At 41.3% G+C, this 22,032-nt stretch overlaps 1 protein-coding gene across 2 annotated transcripts in view; it reads right to left on the reverse strand.

Annotated features, from left to right (window-relative positions):
* RARB (retinoic acid receptor beta) overlaps window positions 1-21,366 on the reverse strand; it is a 191,004-nt gene extending 169,638 nt beyond the window's left edge. For both annotated transcript variants that reach the window (XM_057384694.1, XM_057384693.1), the window contains exon 1: window positions 20,870-21,366. In XM_057384694.1, the coding sequence (XP_057240677.1) occupies window positions 20,870-21,047 (178 nt within the window). In that variant the 5' untranslated portion in view covers window positions 21,048-21,366. The remainder of the gene's footprint in view (window positions 1-20,869) is intronic.
* Between the last annotated feature and the right edge of the window lie 666 nt (window positions 21,367-22,032).

The raw sequence follows: 22,032 nt of genomic DNA on the forward strand, positions 1-22,032 counted from the left end.
TTAGTTAAGCCCAAGAGAGTCAGAACTGGCATTACAAAGCCACGATATGAATGGGCTGGCCCAGTTTCAGCTTTTCAAACAGTCCTACATTCCTAGAGACATGCTAAGGTCGTGGAGCATTATACGAGCCTTCTGTTTGTTGTATGCACTCAGAATGTTTTCATATGGCARGAGTTTAATACTTGCATTCTGAGGCATTTCCATTCACTGGTGCTCCATGCATCCCTCCTGTATTTTCTCATTTTTTATTGCTGCACGTCCCCTTCGTGGATATGCAGCACTCTTCCACAGATACGTAAAACCAAGCAATTTCATCTCTAACATACTGCTGATCTGCTTATCACCCACACTTCTGACAGGGAAATCATAGAGGCACAGAAATCAGCATAAAGACTAGCACATTAAGGGATGAAAGAGAAGCATTTAGAAAAACTTAACACAAGAAAAAGGGACAGAAAAAGACAAGGTTAGATCTAGACATGATGTGAACAGAATGAATACGCYCACGGGGCATCGGAGGATGCAAACAGTAGGTGGTCTTTAAAGCTCTCGTTTTCATTCCCAATAAACTAGAGGTGGCAGCTGGAGAATGCAGAAARCCTACAGATAACCTCACCACCATCACCTTCATTGTTAGCGTGTCCCAACACCACATTTTGGAATTCAGCTTGCACAGCTACCAGCCATTTACCACTGGACAATCTGTCCCACTCTGCTCCTCCCTGAGCTCAAGGCTGCAAGATCCCAACCCCTTCATGCCAGCCTCAGTGTTCATCTGTCCTGGGCCATTGATATGGCAATTTAGGGACCTAAACTGGCAAAAAACATTTCACTTTTAACCTTCCTCACCCCTGGTAGCAGCTTGGTTCTCTGAACCGCCTCCCCAAGGATACGAGGGGCACCCAAGAAAAGGAGGCTGCAGCCCCCATGGTGCAGGAGGCTGGAGCAGCAGCAGCACTCCCAGCAGCCACCAGCCTGGCCACGAGCAGAGCCCCAGCATGAAACTGCACCCTTGCTTAGCATGAGACCCTGTTTTCTAACAGTATCACATTCATTACCTTACAGAGCACCTTCTGAATGAGGATACGCTACATTTTTGAGTGATCAGTCAAACCCAAACAATCAATTACACCTTTTGTCAAAACTGTTTACGCTTTCACACTGTGCTGGAGTCATTAAGAATGAACACTGAGCAGGACTGGTTATTTATCCTCCTCCTCTTGCCCTGAAAGGGAATTAATCTTAAACTTTCCRTTTAATGATCTCAATAAAGGCTCACTGTAAATGACAGCAGGCTGCACTGAGAAATATTTAAAAACAGAAGGGCCTCTGAATGACAGAGTTTAGCAACACACAACTGTTCCTCCACACGCGCGCCAAGGGAAGCCAAACCTCTGTGGAAGGCGAGGTTAAAAATGTGCTGCGTGCCACTCCAGTGCTACAGAAAACATGCTGTAATTAGCAACCTCTAGAGATTTATTCAAGCTGAGAAAGATAAAAGTGAAAGGAGTGATTCAAAAGCAATTCTTAAAACTGCAGGCCGACCCACTTAACATTCTCTCAGCGTCTACACAGAAAATGCAATTCTTCTGTCAAAGAAAGGTAATTAATGAACCTGCCCTACCCATCCATCGCCCCTCTCGGGATGCTGGCCACCAGCGTGCTCCAGCCCGCACAGAGAGGTGGAAGACAGCCCCACAGCCCCACAGGGGTGTCTGTCACATGCAGCACCCCCACAGAGAGGAATGATGAGCAGAGCATCTCAGACTTATTATCAAAATGTGGCCCAGGGTKGGACCCTTGGCTTGGCATGACAGTGGTCCTCAGCAAATCCCTCCCTCATGGTCCCGCACCACCGTGACCTTTCCATATGCACCACAACCAGCAATATGTTTTGCCAGAGCAGAATAAAACAGAATGTTTCAAATTCTGGTCTSGGTGATTTTCACCAATATGCAGGGGGGACCTGGGTCTTCATTGCACGGTGACGTCCATCCCACCACCATATTTGGTAGACTTAACCTGGTTGCTTGTCTAGGTGGGTTACTTCTTCTCTTCCCCTCCAGAGGAAAAAGAGTCTGCTTTTACATTCTTAACTAATTTTTTAGTCCCATTTTAAACTGATTAAATTTTTATCATTTTTTTCCCATCATTATCACTGCTCCCGTCCACAGATTACCTTCCACCCGAGCAAAGCTGACAGTTCCCCATAGCAGCAAGCCACACTGATGGCCATCATCTCATTCRTATGTACAATCAGAGCACTATAAATCTGCTCAAATATCATGCCTCTCCTGGGGCAATGTTTGGTTGTTTTTTTTTSTCCCCAGAATATCTACATTGCTAGCTGCAGAAATTTCTCCTTCTAATTAACTTGCAGGTTCCAAATATCACCAGCCGGAACCACAGCACAAAGCCTGGGCACTAAACACTGGGGAAGCCAGCTGAAGGATGAGGGTCTTTGCTATCCTTTCTTTGCTTTGGTGCTTTTTTTTTTGCTGTTTTCCTTTCCATTTAAGAGCCAGCAAGTTGAAAACTACTGAACCCTTTATCGACACATGAATGGACAAGGAATAACCCATGAATTGAATGAATTGAAACTGTTCACAGAAGTCCCAACTGATATTTTTGTTGGCCGTGTCACATCACGTTACATTTCTGAYGTGTCATGCTTATGCCTGAGTCACRGTGCAGCCTGATGGAAGAACAAAGCACGGTGCCATGCAACAGGACATACTGGTGAGGTTAAAAAAACCATCTGACTGTTGATTGACTGCCCACCACTAATTTGGATTTAGTTAACTCCTTCTAAAAGACAAAAGCAAAGTTCAGAGAAGGTTAAAGGGCACCTGCAGAGTTTAATAATCTATTAAAACAATAACCTGCCATGTATGACTATGCAATAAACTGAGGGAATTTGCCAGAAACACTTCACTCTGCAAACATTATTTACAGCAAATCTTGATTCATTGTACCCTCTGTATACACAGAGAAGGGCAGTGTTTCTCTAACAAGAAGGCTCCAAGACACCAGCTGAGTGGTTCCAAGGTAGAAACAAATCCTAAACAGCAGCCAAATCAGAAAATTAAGTCTATCATATTTTTAATTTTTGTTGATGAAAACTTTTTGCAGTTGGGGCTGAATTCAAGCAGGCTGGGAAAGAAAATCTGACTTCAAACAACAGCAGGGAAACAAAGAAGTAATTTTAATCTTAAAACCTTAAAACCTATAAAGATCAACTCATTAAATGATCTCTGCCTTTCAACTCCTGCTTTTCAATGGATAGTTTTTGCTTTTATTGGACTTTCTTTATTTAATGCAGCCAACAAGGCTGGTCTTCATTTTTATTCAAAACTAAAGGCAATTATCAGACAGTCATGATGCTGACCCTCYGAAGAGTCACCAGACTTCAAGTCCTCTGCCAATGCCTGAAGTACAGACAAAGGTTTATTCCTTCTGCTGCTTCTGCACTAGCATGAAGGAGTAGTGCTGCACTGGCAGCCTCACCATCCTCCTGGAGAGAGAACTGGGACCTCTGGGATCCTAAACCAGACCTGAGATGAACAGGTCTGCATTCCTTACAGCCATGAGGGAGATCCTGATGTTGAGGATGGTGTGATTTGTGATAATCATCTTAACCTAGCACCACTTCAGGAAATAAACTAGTTACTGTTCTTTAAGGCCATTCATATTTTGCCCAAATAAGGCTTCAAGAAAGTTACAGCTGAAGTTCTTTTGGCTTGGAATACTGTTTTTGTTGCCTAAATAGAACATAGAACACTTAACCAGTAAAAGAATGACACCATCAAAGTTGTCCTTGTGTTTTACCGACATGTGCATACTTTGGACYGGGACAGCAACATCGTGAATGAATGAAACGAGGTAAAGCATTTTAAAAGTCTCCATTTTCCTACAGTAACAGAAGGTTCAGTAGGTGCTCCTGCAATAACAGCCACGTTGTCATAGTATCTCACTGACATGGGGATACAGAAAGAAACAGTTGGTAAAGAACTTTAAGGAGCATGAGAGGGGAAAAAAAYGGGTGACTGACAAGTCCCAAGAAGGCCACAATCATGTTCTTCAATCTTGTTATATCATAATACAAGAAAATGAGAAGCAAAGCAAAGGGGAACCAAATTTTGCTCAAAGTACTGTAGAACATTTCCTTGGTTTTGATGAAGTTTTTCTGTGATTGGGAAGATTCTTTTAAAAAACAACTTGTGTGCAGCATTTCAGCATTGAAAATATGCAATGCAGCTTCAAAAGCACATTGAAGTTCAGAATCCCTTTAGATTTCCTTGTCTTGCACCTGTTAACTTGATGCATCCAAAAATCATTCTGGAAAACACTGATCATGTATAAAAGCACGTTTCAAAACTGTCCATTTTGTAGTTAATATTCCCTTCAATCCTACTCCAGATTTTTCATTTGGAGTAGTGCAATCCTTCTATTCTTTAGGTAYACCATTGGCAACTATGTTCCTTCATCTGGCAGTCCTTGGGACTGCTGCAATCCCATGGAGCATCTCACGTCATCACAACTGTGATTCAAAAGCCTRAAGTGAAACCACCTGATTGCCTCTCCCTCTGAAGTAAATCTTGCCCTTGAGAAAACCCCCATGGGAAGGATTGTTTAGTTACAGGATCCTGCAGACCAAAGAAAATCAGTGGGTTGACACATGAAATGGAAAGGTTTCCTTTTTGCAAGACGTGCTGTTAAATGTATTTATCTTAGTCCACATGACTGAAACAGGAATATGTATCAGGGTGACACTAGAAAAATCCTTAAAATTGCAAATTTTGGCACCAAGTTTTCATAAACCCTCTTTCCATCCTCAGGAACTATATAACAGGCACTCGGGCAGCAGATTTACAGCTTCCTATTGAAGCCTTCCAGCCATCCATCTGAAGAATCAATTCCTGCTCCTTCCAAACCAAAAMCAGCCCAAACACACCTCTTTGAAAACACAATCACAACCTCAGACCATACAGAAGGTACCCCCACTATTTAACATAGTTATGAAATTGGGAACCTGCATCAATCTCAAGCAACATATTTTGCCTCCGTTCACGCTGTTCTGAAACAACACAAGGACTGTGAGATGATTTTCTTACTGAGTAGCACCATACTTGGAGTAATACATTACTGGTGGGACTCCCCTGATGATGTATTACACTAATGCATCATTAGGATGATGTTTCACACCGATGATAGATTGCAGTGCAACATAATGAGAGCAATAGCTCACTGGGTGTATAATCCTGCCAGGAGCTGTGCGCCTGCAGCTCCCCGACTTCATTTGTAGTTCAGGGTGTCCAGAAGCTTAGATGGATTAGATCCTCAGACACACGCTTCTTAAAGGATGGCAAGAGTCAGAAAAATGCCAGCATACAGGTGGGTGCAGTTAATTACAGGCTTCAGTGTACAGGATGCTGATATCAAGATGTGCTTTGGCATCGCATTTTAACACCTGTGCAAAACATCCTCAAACGAAGAAGTGGCTGCAARCAGAGCTGCTGAAGCTCCTTGTTCTTATGCTTCTTATGCTGCTATGATGGCTTCTTATGCAGTAGCCATCATAGCAGGCTCTGGKTGCTTGCAGCCTTGGCAAAAATACTTAGCTAACATTTTTTTCCATGTCAGATGTCTGTTAGAAAGAGGAGGAAGGCTGAGGAAAGGGGGTGGTTGCTTGTTTTTAATCAATAAATTCAGTGAAAGCAGTTCTGTTCAGCTATTTTTATGACCCAGACTAAGAAAAAAAAAAATAGGTAGTTTTGCCAACAATGAAAGATTCTGGTGACCTTTTTTTCTGACCTTTTTTAACAAACAGAGCTATTTGATCTGTATGAAATTCTAAAAAGACCTTTGCAGTATGATCAGTGTCACTGACAAGAAGGCAACATTTTAAGATTTGTGAACTCTTCACCGTTAAATCATATATAATGTTCAAAAACACGGCAAACTGATAAATAAACAAGGAAAGAACAAGCCAATTCGAATAATAACTTCTTCAGTCTCTCACAGAAACATTAACATTTACAATTGAACCACAACTTCATTATTTATTTAGTTTTTACTTCAATACCTTTGGGGTTCTCAAGTAAGTCTAAATGTGCACATACACACACACTCCCAAACATAACATGGATCCTGCAYGCAATTTCCATCTTTTTGTATTTATTTAGTTCTGAAAAACCTATCAGTATTTTAGACAACCAASTAATGTGCTCTGCATCTTCATCTTCATGTTCTCCAAAATAGAGAGACCAGGCTCCTCTCCAGGGAATATCAGCCTCTCTGGTCACAGATTTTAAAAACGTAGCTTTCATACCTTTCTTCTGACAACTATAATTGAGAAACCACAGGATAACTCATGAACTGGAAAAGGGTATAGACACCACAACTAGCTGAATGATGAGTTAATATCTCTTCCTTTCTCTTTTTTTTACCTCCTCGTGTAGCCTTTAAGATTGCCTAAGCTATAGGGCTCTGCCTGGTAGATGCTATCTCCAGCTAGTAGAGCAGAGGTTGGAAATACACAACAAAAAGCTGATCTTTTTAATATCCGTCTGCACCAGAAAAAGTAAAAAAAACCCTCAAAACAAAACAAAATAAAAAATACCCAATATCCAAAACCGCACAAACAAAATCCAAACAAAACAATCCCCTCTACACTCCCCTCACTTCTGATCAGCCCTCCAGCACATCCTGCAACAAATCAAATTTTAGGAAGATAATGCCTTTTGAGCGTCACTCTGACCTACAGGAGCCTGAATCCACCTGTCAGGATACCGTGTGTTTTCCAAGTAGGGCTGTTCCCTCCCTATTTGCCAGGGAGAGAACAAAGCCCAGAGCAGAGAGAAGGGGTCTGAATAAACCTCACCTTAGAGTTTGCAGCATACAAGCTTGGGGATGGCAATGAAAACTCACTTCTTAAAAAGGCTGCAAGACAACAACCAAAAAAAAAAAAAAAAAAAAAACAACCCCAGAATGACTTCATGTATTTCCTCCACCAGTCGCCCATGCAAGGGCCAACCACGTCCTGGCCATAAATTCTCTGGCACAAGAGCATTATACCAAAGGAAAGGAATGCCTTTCCATCTGTGTATTTCCCCTCAGGCACTCACTTGATAATGAAACCAGTTAAGGTCTTTGGGTTCACAATGTTATTATAGTCGGATAATATTTTGTTTGCAGCCGAGCCTGAAGAACTCCTGAGTAGTGCAGCACAAGCACCATACACCTGTTAAGTCACGGCRTTCCTTCTCTAAGTGGACAAATCTGTTTTAGCCATCTCCCGAGATTTTCCCCTCACAGTTAATTACAAAGCGATGACTGTACTCATTTCCTGATCTTAGAGGGAATCGATAACAAATGTCTGCCACGGGGGAAGGCCGTTCCCTCTGTCCCTCAGAAACACCAGCAATCCTTCCAGCAGCCCTGGCTGCCCTCCTTCACCCTTTTCCCCCACTCGTCCCAGACCTTCCGCTCCAACACAAACACTGCACAGAAAATAATAACCTTTCACTAGGAAAGAAACTGCATGGGCCGACTGAGATGAACATTTTTTAAAATAATTGAACAATGCACATCCTGGACACAAAAATACTGGCACAGGCATCCAGACCAAGGTCATTCTGCAAAGACCTACAGTGAACATTGAGATGGACAGACCCAATCTGCGAGAAAGACACCCAGCAAAGCAGCAGGATTTTATCCACTTCCTGCATAGGCATACACGGCTAAAGAGATGAGCACGTGTTTCCCAACAGTTTGGGGAGCAGTGTTGTTAAAGGTAATTAGCAGGCTTACAAAAAAACTTGTCCCTTGTTGGATCTGAAACTCATTGGAGTCACTTTCACCCTGTAATATCTATCCTAGTACACAATTCGATCCAAAGTATTCCCGTGCCTTGTAAAACACAAGATATTCTGAAATCAGGTCAGACACAATAAGCGTTCTGGGGAAAAAATAGGGGAAAAGTAGTCCATCCTAAGAAGATGTGATGCTTCATTGTGACAGCAACCTTTCTTCATGCTCCTCCTAGCAGGCTGATGTCTGATCCTGGGCACAAATCCTTGGAAATAGGTCTCCCTGACCTTAGAGACATACGTTAGGTCAATGGTTCCCAACTTTCCGGACCGATAGCCRATTGAAAAGGATCAGCATTTTTTGCAAATCGTCACACACGCTTACCATCAACCTTGTGATTGGAAGCTCAAAGGTGATGTGACTCAGCAGCATGGCTCCAACACCTTCTTCACTACCTTGTGGGATGACCAGTGCTCGGCAGACACAGGAGAGGAGCATCCTTTGGCTGGAGTCAGCTCACAGAAACTTAGAAATTGAATTTGTCCACTGGCTCCCATGTTTYCATGAGTTGTTTCACACCATATCCCAGAAGCCGGCTCCTGTATCATCATCCCTGTCACACACTGTGCTCCCCCTTTCCTTGGCTGCCAAGAATTAGCCTAACCTTCTAAAAAAACACTTCTGCATCCCTCTCACTGCGAGAACAACCTCTCACTATCCCTTCCTTCACTTTGAGGATAAATACAAAGCAATTACTTCAGCAAAGACAGAGGGAGCAGAAACATTTTCTGTAATTAAATGTATGGAATGAAAAGCATAGAAGCACACAAACACCACATAAATCAATTAAATAAAACCAGACACAATCAGACAACTTGCAGGGACAAGAAAATAAAGAAAAAGATTAAAGGGAGAGCTCCTGGGTGATGGGCAGATGGATTGTGACTTGGAGCTTAGCTAAGGAAAGGGACTTTGGGCACTGCATTTTTTTTGTGATATACTTCCATTTTGCCAGCTTCAAACAACAGATCTGACCCCAAAATTACTCTTTTTTTCCAAAGAGAAGAAATCTGCTAAACCCAAAATGTGCTCAGAACCTCTGATAACAAATGAGACGTACCAGCTCCGGAATGTCCTTGCAGCTGCAAGGAGAACAGCTTTAACAATTTTATTAACACCCTCTAAAGCACTTTTACTTTTTTTTCCCCCCAAAAGAGACMAAGTTTACCAAACAGGGCCACATATTCCTAATCATTTCATTGCTTTCTTACTGGAACTGTACCTGTGGAGTATTCTRGGCAGTCAAAGAAGTTTCACAGGCACAGAACTGATTAAAAAATGGATCACCAAACAACGTCTCAGGAGAAGAAAAATGCACATATCTCACTCTGGGTTTAGTGTTAATGTGCTTCCTTTGCACACTTCATTAGGTTTTCAAATTCCGGGTTGTCCATTGCATAAAATTCTCAGCACTATTAGAAACCCCTGGCACTCACGCAGAGTGCTTCAGAACCATGACAAAGGTTTGGCAGAAACCCCATTTGAACTACCCACGTCAGTGACTCTCGATATCCTTGCACAAGTGTTGGACTGCCTCAATTAGGCTTCACTTTGGCTATGRAAGTTCCAGCCTCATCTTGGACAACAAAGTAAAAAATACTTTCGTTATTAAAGAAAGTGAAATGGAGAATATATCCAATRCGATAGTTTGGTACTTGTAAAATAAAACTGGGTATTTTCTGTGACYTGTGTTGAATGTTTTAATTCCCTTTCCTAAATAATTTACAACAATTCTGATTTTTTACTACAAGTAAATACCTTTACCTATTTAAAAATCAAAGCTATTGCAACATGTTTTCATCGAGTTTGTGTGAGTAATTACATATTAAAATGGAAAACATCACTTCCAATAGCACCCTGGCAGAGTTTGCCTGTTCTGCAAGTAATAAAAGTGAAAGAGAGCAAACTGTGCTTCAAGATATTTGGCTGCTGCACCATGAGGCAGCTGATGCATTCCAAATGTCTGTCAGGTCACTTTGCAACACCAACCACTGCTAATCAATAGTGAAATCTTTCTCTCTCTGGCTTAAATATAGTCCTGGTTTTGTTAAACAGAAGAAAATTGCAATTAGTTGGACTCTGCTGGACCACACAGATTGGAGAACAGTGCTGTCATCCTGACTGCTTAAGAGTTAAGACAATGCAGTTAATTTAGGATACTTAATTGACTGTCAACCATGCACACAGGCTTGTGGAATACACTGCAGTATCTTAGTGCTRGTCCTCACAAGAGGCAGGTCAGTCTCCACAGGCTGTCTTTTTTTTAAGCATACATGCATTTTCTCTAAAGCCCCAGATTCAGCTTTCCCTTTCTAGGATGTGAGCCTTTCTTCACCGCCTTCGCTTGGCCCAGAATCCATGTCCTTTTTTCTTACTCATCATATATCTTCCTTTTCTTGATTCCAAGCTACTTGGAACAGAGATCATAWCCGTCTTTCTTTGAAGACTCTATAGCAGCCTGCATGTTGCAGCAGTACCATAAATAAAAAGTAATAAAAATGTTAGGAAAGTCTTTAGAAGAGTCCATGTTATTTTTACTATTACTCATGCTGTCGCTATTTAAGAAACAATGCCAGGAAGATCTAGGACKTGAAGGGGACTTATAACAATTTTTGTAAGAATACACTATTGAAACTACAATGTTACTGACAGCAAAGCGTTTTGCAAGGTGTACAGGTTCTCCTGCTGCTTTTTTGAGTGCTTCTAACAGATGTTCAATTTCAAGTGGTCTGCAGATACCAATAGGCTGATGGTTCTGYAGGAATCAGAGCAGCAGATGTGCCCTGCATTATGTTTTGCTATTCCCTTTATGAATCGACATGTCACCCTGCAGGTTTATAGCCAGTTAATTTCATAATGACATCACTATTTCTGTACTTTTAACAATTCTCGCAGGATTTCATTTCTCAAATAACAGGACTCTTGATCCTGGAATTGCTATGCAAAAGTAATATATAATAAACAGATTTCTTTACATGATACAGTTCCACTTCCCACCAAATGCCTTTGCTGRTAGCTTTTAGGTAGTGCTGGAATGCACGTSGACTCTTCTAGGGATCASAGATTTACAAGGCRGCCTCATTTCAGGGCTCTAGACGAACGTCTGTGCATCTCCCTACAGGATCATTACCCTCCAACAAGCATCACTCGGTGGCCAGGAGGAATGAGGGTAAGAAGGGAATAGGGATAGAAAGAATGGGAATTTCCATTGGCTGTGCTGTAGAGGGTAGGTATTGCCCCTGTCAGATGCTGAATTCCACAGTGGTCACAGTACCCAGCTGAAATAAAAATGCACACAAAATTGTGTTGCATTTTCCACTGCCAGGGACCTGATTGTGAGGACAGCACTCTGGTTTTTGGCTTGGATGCTTTCAGTCTTAAAAGGGAGCCAAGTTTTTTCCCCCTCAAATACAGTTGCAGAGGTTGTAAGAGCCCAGAGGTTTTTGGGCAGAACCTCTGGTAACAGCTGCAGGCTGCACAGAGCAGCCATAGGACACCACCTTTCTTCCCTAGAGTATTCAGTACTGGTAAAGAATGTCTTTCTTCTTATTTTTAAATAAAGAGAGGAAAAAGTGATGCTATTACAGCTGTATTTAAAGGACTTTTGGCATTTCCTTCATTGAAACTAACTTTCAGGCATTTAAAAAGATTGACTGGAAAAAACATCATGGRTTGTAAAAGGTTCTAGTTAGGTATGTTATGCTATGAAGCTTTGAAACACACCTGAAAACTTTTAACTTAGAGAAGTGAGAAATGCATAAGTGTACATTTTGCCCCCCCATGTTATCTCAGAAATTATATTGCCCACATTACTGCAAATATCAAAATACATCTTTAGTAAAAGCCAGGTTTTGAAAAGCATCTTAGGTCTCATATTTACAGACTGAATGCTATCTGCTCTTACTGATGTAGCTGAGAGATCAAGGCCTTAATTTCTAAGAATCAACTACATAATTTTTGCACACATACAGAGAAAAACGATCTCCAGTTGTGACCACAGGCTGAACCCTCACAGCACTCGCAGGAGCTGTGTCATCATGATGGGGTCTRAATCCATCCCTAGAAAAGGATGAGGAAATCCATCCTAAAAGGATAATGTAAGTATTTTTCTGAGGTTTGTCCTTTTTTTTCAGCCCATCTCACTTTCTTGCAGTTCACATTTTAAAAAGTTGAGCATCAGCCTTAGTGCAAGTCTCAGATTGAAACATATGAAGCTGATTCTGAGTTTAAGTTGAATTTGAATGGCCTTCAGCACTGAAAAATAGCAAAGGCAAAGCTCTACCTGGAGGTCCACACCTATGGAGTACCTGAATTACCTGACTTCCATCTTAACTGAAGCTGTCAGCGAGTGTGCTGCAGCGAGCCCTTGGAAGTCTCAGAATCTCTGAAAGCAGAAGCGCATTCCCCAGAGACATGGCACATCACAAGTCTCTAGAGCCACCTCTCCTCTTCTGCTCAGGTCTCCCAAGAAATGCTGAACCAAACTCTTCCATCACCTGAACTCACCATTTCTGCCCCAAAGCTCCCAGCAGTCAGTCATGACTTTCAGCCCCTCTCCCAAATACGTTGAACTGTCAGATGAAAATCACACTCAAAACCTTTTGCTCCTCTGGCACAACTGAAGTACTTAGACCTTTGAAGTTTGTGTTTGCAGGCACCTAAACATCTCTGGGGGCTTTCCTGAGAGGTAAGGACCACCATAAAACTGCAGAACTAAACCAAGGTTGCTTTGCCTTTGTCCAGACTTTCCCAATATGGAGGCACAGCCACAARGGGACTTCCAGTGCCTCTCCAGTGCTTCCCCTCCTTCAAAACCCRAACTCCTGCTCAGAACACACACTTTACTCCCAACACTCTTTCCCTGGCTCAGACCATGAAGAATCAAACGCACACACAGGGAAGATGCTGGSCATGTTGCTCACTGCACAACCTCAGGGTACTCAGACACAGCTCAGCAGCCCAGCCCTGGTGAGACCCTCTATATTTAGGGTATGACTGCTTTCTAAAAATGCATTATCTAGACAAAACAGTTGAGTATCTTAGGGATGCAGATTCTGGTTTTCCGAATATTTCTGATATTTACTCTGACATTTCCTCTGAGTGTGTGTGGTGTTTTGAAAGGAAAAGAGTTTTCTGTTGCCTAAGGCCAGTCCTTCCTGTTTGTGAGTTTACACCAAACCTAAGTTTTGACATGAATAAAACTGTTGCTTTAAGTCTGATTTCAAACATGTGGTAAAGGCAATTCTAACAATTTTATGAGATATAGTTACTTTTGTAGAGGGTGAGTCTGCCCTGGGGAGTTTTCCCTGACTAGATTTATCACAAGTTTTTTGAACCAGATAATTTTGTTTGATAGCACATCTGGCAGCATCATAAAATCTTGACGTCCCAAGCTATTACACAGGAATTACTTTTGTAAATCATTTATGAATATTACTGATGTAGGCCTATTCTGGGCAGTAAGAAAGGAAACGGAGCGCTGAAGGACAAAGGAAGGGAAAAAGGATTCCCTGCCCTTTCGGGGCTCATCAGATAGGGCGGGTATTTATCATTTTAAATGGGAAACATGTTGTCATTGATACAGCTGAAAAGTCCACATAACACAACTTGTTCCCCAAATTCCCTAAATAGGCAAAAGGGGAAGATATTCTACTAGAGGAAAATCATAAATTGATCTCTCCCGAAGAAAATCTGTCCAAATCTTAAAAAAGGCTTCCCAATTAAACATCACATATTGCTAAAACCATAGTAAACACAAACTAATAATTCAAGCAGMCTAAAGGAGGAAAGTCTTAACAAGGCCAGCGCTGAGGCAAAATAAAAAGTCCGTTTTAGCTCACAAAAAAAGAGTATTTACAAAATCCCCCCAATCCATACAGTGACCTGCCTTTTGAACATGGCAGCATGAATGGAGACTCTGCACATAGTAAAAATGACATGATTAGCTGCTAAACAGAYGCCTTCAGACAGAAAGCTGGCAAAAAGAAAGCTTATGTTCATTTTTAGTATCATGAACTATCACATGATTAGCAATTCCAGAAGGCTGTACCTATTGATTTGGATTGGAAACACATCAGACATTGAAACAACTTTGGGTGCTGCTGTGCTGCCAAACCTAAAGCCTGGCATTACTTTTCTTTTGAACGTGTACTGGGTGCTTCACAAGTGATGTATGAATGGACACCAAACACACCATCACTGGCTAGGGGATCAGCAGAGGAGTCACCCCAAATGAGCCAACAATGGGGGACAAGCCCCTCGCTCTTCATTCCTGACATCCCTGTACTGGGAGCTACTGGTGTTATTTTTACTGAGCCAGAGAGGAAAAGGTCACCTGCAATACTCCACAGAAACATACTTCCAGTCTTAGATAAGAAGGCATTTTGTTGGGGAATTTCCTTGCTTTGAGGCCCATGAGGGGAAAGGAGCAATTCTGTGACAGCTCCCATTTGACTTCCAAACACCAGGCTCCTTGAGACTACGGTATGTCTACGAGGGATGCACAGAGCCATTGCGGAGCACATGCCAGTATTGCACCACACACACTTTCCTTGCCAGAGCAGTTTCTAAATTTGGCTTCCTCCCAGGAAGCAAATTCCTGTTCCATACACACCCAGACTGATTTCTCACAGATGAGCATGCTGCCCKCTAAAATCTGAAGTGGGCTGCATCCACAGGGTGCTGAGGACCCACCCTGGCAGGGCAGGAGTCGTCAGCTGCACCAAGTAGAGAGGAGTTCTTGGTTTATTTGAAAGTGGTCACACTGGAAAAGAAGCTCTAACATGAAAAAGTGAGTTTAAATTTTTGATAGTTTCAGATCAACTAGAATCTGAAAATTACAAAGTAACATAGTTTTAATAATCAAAGTGCTGATGCTTTCAAGCTGCACAAAGAGCTTTACCAGGAAAAAAAAAAATCACATGACAAAAGAGAAGAAGTGAAAAGAAATGGTGATTTCCAGGGTCATGAATGGTATCTGCAGGGTGTCATCTGGACCTTGCTCCTCAGACTYGCCAGCATGAGGCAACACTGGCTGYGGCTAAGAAATCTGAGATYCATGTTCTATTGATCCCACTCTTTCTGAATGCAAACACATGTTCCCAAAAAAAGACGGACAACACATGCGCTGAGTAGGTGCACTAAAAGTCATCTGTTAATTGCAGATACACGTAAATGACCACACAGCAAGCTTTCCCAGGGAGATGGGACTGGAAAAAAGGGAGACAGATACACTAAGATTAGAATGCATGAAAAAACTTGAACAACATAATCAAACAAGGTTGATTTATATTTTTTTTCCCTAATTCAACGTAACTATTATAATACTATTTTAGACAATTCCAGAGTGCCAAAAAGTGATGAGGGTTTTTTTTTTTTCAGTCCATTACAGATAGCACTTGCCTCAGTAACTATGCCAGTGGAAGAAAATCCATCATGTACTAACCATACTCCAATCTCCAACAGGAATATTCCCCATTTTGTGAAGTAAAGTGAGATGTGGGAGTCCTTGACCTTCTGAGTAATTAAGGGAAACAGAGACATTCTTGTTTTTATTAGAGACACACTAAACTATTTGAAAATAATTTGAATAGCTGGAGAATTAGTGTATTTGCCTGCTCATGAGTAGTGCAGATAGTTTAGAGTTCTCTTGGGGGCAACACATCGTAATGAATATCTGCTATTCATATTTAATGCAATCTGCCAAAGAGTGCTTTTGGGAGGACTTTCTGTGTCAATATAATGATTAACAACAGGACTGGAAAAGTAAATGAATTCCTGCARCGGGTGGGGCTGGCAAAAATATCTTTCAGTACTATACCAGTTACACTGGATTTAACTGTACCTTTTTAATATACCAATGGAAAATCCGTTTCCCAGGGAAGGGGGAATAAAAATTAAGCAATCTTTAAGATAAAGTTTAAGAAGTAAATAATTGCATTAATGGAAGGAAAAGCAATTCCAGCAGAATACAATGCTCAGAACAACAATCTGCCTGTCCTGAGCATGTCTGAAAAGCCTGACATGTAATACAGACTACTAAATAACAAAATTATTATTTACATAGAACAACCCAGAAATAATGTTGTGGGTACTTCTTTTTTTACGTCTTTGAGTTCCTCAGATGATCTTACTTTCCATACATTTTCTCATATTTCGAAGACTTACATAAAACAGGACATGAAGTCCTTTATTCTTTGCAACACACTTTTTAAAACACCCTAGACAGAAAAGAATGGAAAAGCTTGGCTAAAATACAATGAGTGATCGTAATACGGAATTTTCTCCATGGCATCCCAACAGTCCTCTAAATAACACATTCAGATAACTTTTTTTCCAAGCTATTTTGATGAAGCAACCTTACTAAGTCTATATAAATGCCAGGACATTCTTGCATCAGACTGACTGCTCTTCCCTGTCCCCTTACCAAGCTACTCCTGTTCCTCCCTCACAATAAATGGAAGGGAGGATATCAAGGATTCAAAGGCTCATGTTGGCAGCCTGAGGACCAAAATGTGGGGCGGGGTTCAGAGATAGGATTTGGGGTTTCTCCCATTGAATGCCATGGGCTACACATATCACCTCAATCAGGCAGATGCTCAATCCAAGCAGAAAGGGAACAACTGCCAAACAAAGTGTTTTATTATTTACTGGCTCCCACTGTGGTTATTATCCAGACCCTTTTTTAATTTGATCTAGGATACACTCAGGGATTCCTTTCACCACAGCATTAGCTCAGATTAAGCTTTTTCCTCCAGCTCACACYAACTGGCTTTGTTACGTAGTGGTCTCTACCCGTGTTAAATTAGTTCTGTTAAACTCATTCTGGTGAAGCAAAGTTACAAGAATCACTCTTGCTAAGATACTCTACAAACAACCAGCAGGGCTTCATCTTCCCCATGCTGAGATTTGCTTGTGAAACTGCAACATCACTGCCTTGCAGTTCCATCAGCCATAACATAAAGGCAGAACTTTCCTCACCAATTTTCAACTCCCTGGATATACCACCATGATCTGTGTGGCTTTTACACATGTTCCTTCTGAAATTTAAGGTGGTGGTGATTTTCTTGGTTAGGATTGGGTTGTTTTTTTTGTAGTTTGTTTTTTTTCTAAGACTAATTTTTATTATTAATCTTTTTCTAGAAATTAAAATGCACCATTACAGCCATAACAAAGGTTATAATGTAGCAGCATTAGGTCTCAGGATGGCCACATGGGTTGTGGTCCATCTTCCAGGGCTGATGAGAGTGATGCCACCCAAATACCAAAATTGCCTGGGTGACTGCTACTCACCTGAACCTAAGGTGCTATTGCTTTAATTAAATGTCAAGTAACAACATTTGCCCATATTTATTTATTCCTCCTCCAAATATTTCACAAGTGTTCTGTGATTTTCCTATTGCAAACATGTAGTGTATCTGCAGGACTTTTGCCCATTTCCCATAGCTGCTTCCAGTCTGGCAAAGAACAGAACCCTCTTGGTCTTAGGACAGGCTGGTGCATGACCCAAAAAGCACAGGAATGCCCCCAGTTTTTCCTTCTCTTACCATTTCTAAATGAGCTAAGCAGTAACCTCTGGAAACCATCTCTGTTTCAGGAATTCCTCATTCATTAATGTGGCCAYGGGAGCCTGCATGCACCTGATCTCAGGAGTGAAGATGTCTGCTCTGTGCTCTGAGGGGGATACAGCTGYAGGTAAATCAATCTGACTTCACAAAAGTAACGATCTTCTTGACCGTGGTCTCCTTCGGTGCTAATGCATCGTTCATGTACGCATAAAAGTGGTTTTTTTCATCTTCTGACCTCTCTAGCACTGCCACCAGACCTCCAATTATTAAGTATTTTGCACTATGTATCTCAGCATAAAAACAGGAGCCAAGTCACAGGTCACAGAGCCAACAGCATTATTAACATCAATGAAACTAAATCACTCCATCCTGAGCATTTATGGCAAGCCCCTSGTGCTCACACAATTCATACCTCTAATACATGCTATTGTCTGTTTAATGGCTCTGGAAATACCTACCCCAACTGTAGATTAAGGTAACTTAATGCAACTTGATATAAGGTTAYTCTGCCATCATTAAAAGTCTAAAATCAAAACAGAACAAAATAAAAAAAAAAGACACTAATGTGAAAGCTCAAATGGCACTCACTTTGAACAAAAGCTGTTGAACTGCTTTGTTTTAAAAACATTAGAGAGATCTTTATAACATTCCTCTTATGCAAAATAATTTCTATTGGATTTTACATGAATGAAAAGAATCTGGAATATAAATAGTAYAATAGCTGCAAGCAGGTAAAGGGCACTGGCGTGGCCAAACTTTAATTTTTTCAGGTCTTTGCAAGACAGTTCTGTATTATTCCACTACACAGTATAAATTCTAACTTAAATAGAGACCGCCAGTCATACTGACTGGCCTATGGGTGGCTTCATTGAGAAAACAAACAAATAAACAAACTAAATCTGCAATGAAGAACAGAACCCTGAAACACAACCCAAAGCTCAACCTGCATGCTTCCAAGAACTTTTCTCTATAAATCCAGCAATATAAACCTCAGCTCCAGAATCAGAACTACAGACAGTGATGGCACTACAGGTATGAAAACAGAGTAGTGCAAACCAGAAGAGTCATCCTGCACTGGACTGTGTCTGATAAGAAACTCTCATGCAAGTCATCCTCCTTCCCATCTTGCCAGTTTTAACTGGTATTTGCAAACACTATTGCCTTAAGCTCTGCACAGCAGCTGCCAGGCTTTTGTGCTCAGTCACAGAGAGCCAGAGCTGCAAAGCACCTGACAAAAATACTGACCTGAAAATGCTGGGGCCAGGGTATAAAGACACAAACCCCAGGATTCAGAAGTAGCCACTTATTTTGCATATTGGCAGAAATTCATACTTAGCACTACTTTTCTGAGAGGCTGAGCACTGACTCGTTTATTAATCATTAATAATACAWAAGCAACAGAGTCTTAATTCCGCAGGAATAATTCACAGAAAAGAAAAACTCTGCATTGCTGATCATATAATTTTGGTATTTACCAATGTACAACTCAGAAAAAGCYCCCATTTACTAATAAAACTATTCCTTCAACAGGTGAGTATTCCTGAAGTAGTGCAGCATAAATTCAGGATGGTAATCTGATAATCAACCAGGATAATTTCTGACAGGTTGGAAAACTGAAGTTACTTGTTACTTCTGGCTGTTTTTCATCTCCAGTAAAGATAAATACCCAGCAATAGAACAGGGCAAATAACAACCTGACTGGATTGTACTTCTTCTCATGTGTGACTGGATAACAACTGTCCACACGAATGAAAAAACAAACAAAAAAAGAAATCAATTCACTTCAAGACTGCCCAGCATTCCAGTATGTGTGTGCGAGACATGTAGCCAGAAGTAGTATCAAGCAGCACAAAACCTGCAACTTTACTCTTCAGAAGTTTTGTCTTCACTGTGATTTCCTGTGTAAGTTTGGAGCTGAAATTCAGTGAGATTTCTGCTGAAAGATGTATCAGGGACCCTGYTATAACAAGTCTCCTTTTCCTTTAGCAGACACTGCATTGCTCCACATGTGCACTCTTTAGTCAAGACTACTCATATCTCTCATATCCAAGAGTCACAGTAACGTATTTAGACAAGCACCTTCAACAACAAACTGTTCTGCAAATCTGTATACATCTGRGTTTCCTGGATGATAAATACCTCATTTACCCACTGCAAAGACCTCCAGAGATGTATCTCRTCTAAGTGATGCTACTTGAAAAGTTTATACCAGGGACAGCTTTGTTTGGAGCCACTTGAACATGTATAAAACTAAGACCAAATAGAAAGCATGCATTTGTCACAAGGCAATGACAAAGCTTTGCCCAGCCAATACACTCAGCAGTGCTGCATGTAGAACTGCCCTGGTTTTGGCTGGGAGAGTTCATTTTCTTCCTTGAAGCAGGTAGAGTGCTGTGGTTTTGGGATTTAGTATGAGAATAATGTTGATAGCAATGACTGAAGCATCACTGTGTTAAGTAGTGTTTACTCTGAGTCAAGGGCTTTTCAGTTTTCCATGCTCTGCCAGTGAGGAGGTGTACAAGGAGCTGGGAGGGAGCAYAGCCAGGACAGCTGACAGCCAGGACAGCTGACCCAAACTGGCCCAAGGGATATTCCATGTGGCAAAATGCCATCCCCAGTAGATAAGGTGAGGGGAGTTGTCCAGGAGCTGCCGATGGCTGCTTGTGGACTGGCTGGGCACCAGTCAGCACGTGGTGAGCAACTGTTGTGTGCAGCTCTCATCTCTCTAGAGTTTTATTTCTCTCTGTCTTTTTTCTATCTCCCTTTACATTACAATTATTCTTATATTTTACTTCAATTATTAATTTGTTCTAATCCCAAACCACGGGTTTTACCTTTTTTTCCCCCAATACTCTTCCTGATCCCACTGTGGAGGAAAGRGGATGTGAGTGAGCAGCTGTGGTTGTTATTTGGGGTTAAACCACAACAGAAACTCAACCATAGACACAAGAGCTCATTCTGCAGCCACAGGCAACTCACAGCTGTCCACTGGGCTGCTCTTCACAAGCTGTACAGGAAGAAAACAGTTACTTGTGGCAAAGAGCTGAAGCTGTATTAATTACTCTGCAAGTTAGGACAATTCTATACTGAGAAATCATCACTGTTCATGAATACAAAAAGCTCAATTTTTTCTCAAAAGCAACACTGGATTCTGCAGCTAATATAATAACAGGGGATACACCAAAATGCATAGCAGGTTTTGTCACTCTCAGTTTCCACAGCTTTGGCAAGRCATACAGTTGCCAATTTATTTTCATAAAAACAAGATGGACTGAAAATGGTATTTCAAAACAAATGCATGCTCTTTGCCCCCGTAAAATACATCACAGATGAACAACTGCAATTACTCTTGATATAATTTCAGAATGAACACCATCAGTCTTTATTAGAGGAGAGCTGGTCAATAAAAGGTATTAATACCAAGCACTTACTTGCAGGTGATGGGGTGCTGCATCCACTCGTCGGTGGGTGACCCTGGAGTCCGTGGAGGGAGGGTAGTGACAGTCCACCAATGACTGGAGGAAAAAGTAAGGGATATGGTGCTGCTGGATAGTGAGTCATATGTCCATTCACGGCYGGTACCGGACATGTGCGGCTACTGGTTGTCATGTTAACACCTCACAGTGGACAAATGTTATTTTGCATAACTCCAGGCCAGCAAATAAGATGCCTCAAATTGGGAATGAAGAGGGCTGTCAAGCCTGAAAGGTACAGCTTGAGCTGGATTGAGTGATGATGAAAAGGTAATTCACTAGATCAGGTCCATCCTCTATTTCATCACTGCCTCCTACTGTTTTCTCTTTTAGGACATTCTTGCTCTGCAGTCTGTGGGTAGAAATCTTCGTACTCTGGTATCAGGGTGCCATCCAGTCGCTTACACCAATGTTTCTCTGGGAGCACAGTTGCTCTCTACAGATGCATACTGACACAGTCTGGGGGAAGAAAATGATATATTGATTATAATATACACATTCTTAAAATATATGCATAGAAAATCCTTTTTTCCCATTGCTACTTTTGTTAAGTTACAATTTATTTATCAGTATCCCACAAGATCAGCTTGGTATTTACCTAGGGATAAAACTCTCACCCTGTTACTGAAGCAAACAGCAGAACACCCATTAAGTTGACTTCCCTGCACAATGTGCTGCATCAAAAGCTATTTCTGGTCTGATGCAATTTTTTGGTGAAAGCTGCCAGATTTAAAACCAATGCATCAACAATCACCTAAAATATTGATATTGGGGGAGAAAAAAAAAAATCAACTTCTGAAAAATTTCCCTGTATGTGAAAGGTTTCAGCTCCCCCCGAGAAGCTACAGAACAAATGGCATTGAGGAGGCTCTCAGCTTCTGTTGGGGTCCGGCCCAGGCAGAGCACTGAGGGCCTTTTGGATTGGGCCGTTAACGTACTACTTGGTTTAGCAATGGCTATTTTCACAAAAAATAGTTATTTTATCTCATGATCACTTAGGAGACCACTCACTGACTGTTGTCTTTTTCTTTTTCTTTTTTTTTTTTTTTTTTTTTTTTTTTTTTTGAGGGATAGAGGGGACTGGTCAATCAAGTAAACACCCATTATTTACCCATTATTTC

Source organism: Malurus melanocephalus, unplaced genomic scaffold, assembly GCF_030028575.1.
Source record: "Malurus melanocephalus ecotype Western Australia unplaced genomic scaffold, MMel_1.1 scaffold_734, whole genome shotgun sequence".
Taxonomy (NCBI): Eukaryota; Metazoa; Chordata; class Aves; order Passeriformes; family Maluridae; genus Malurus; species Malurus melanocephalus.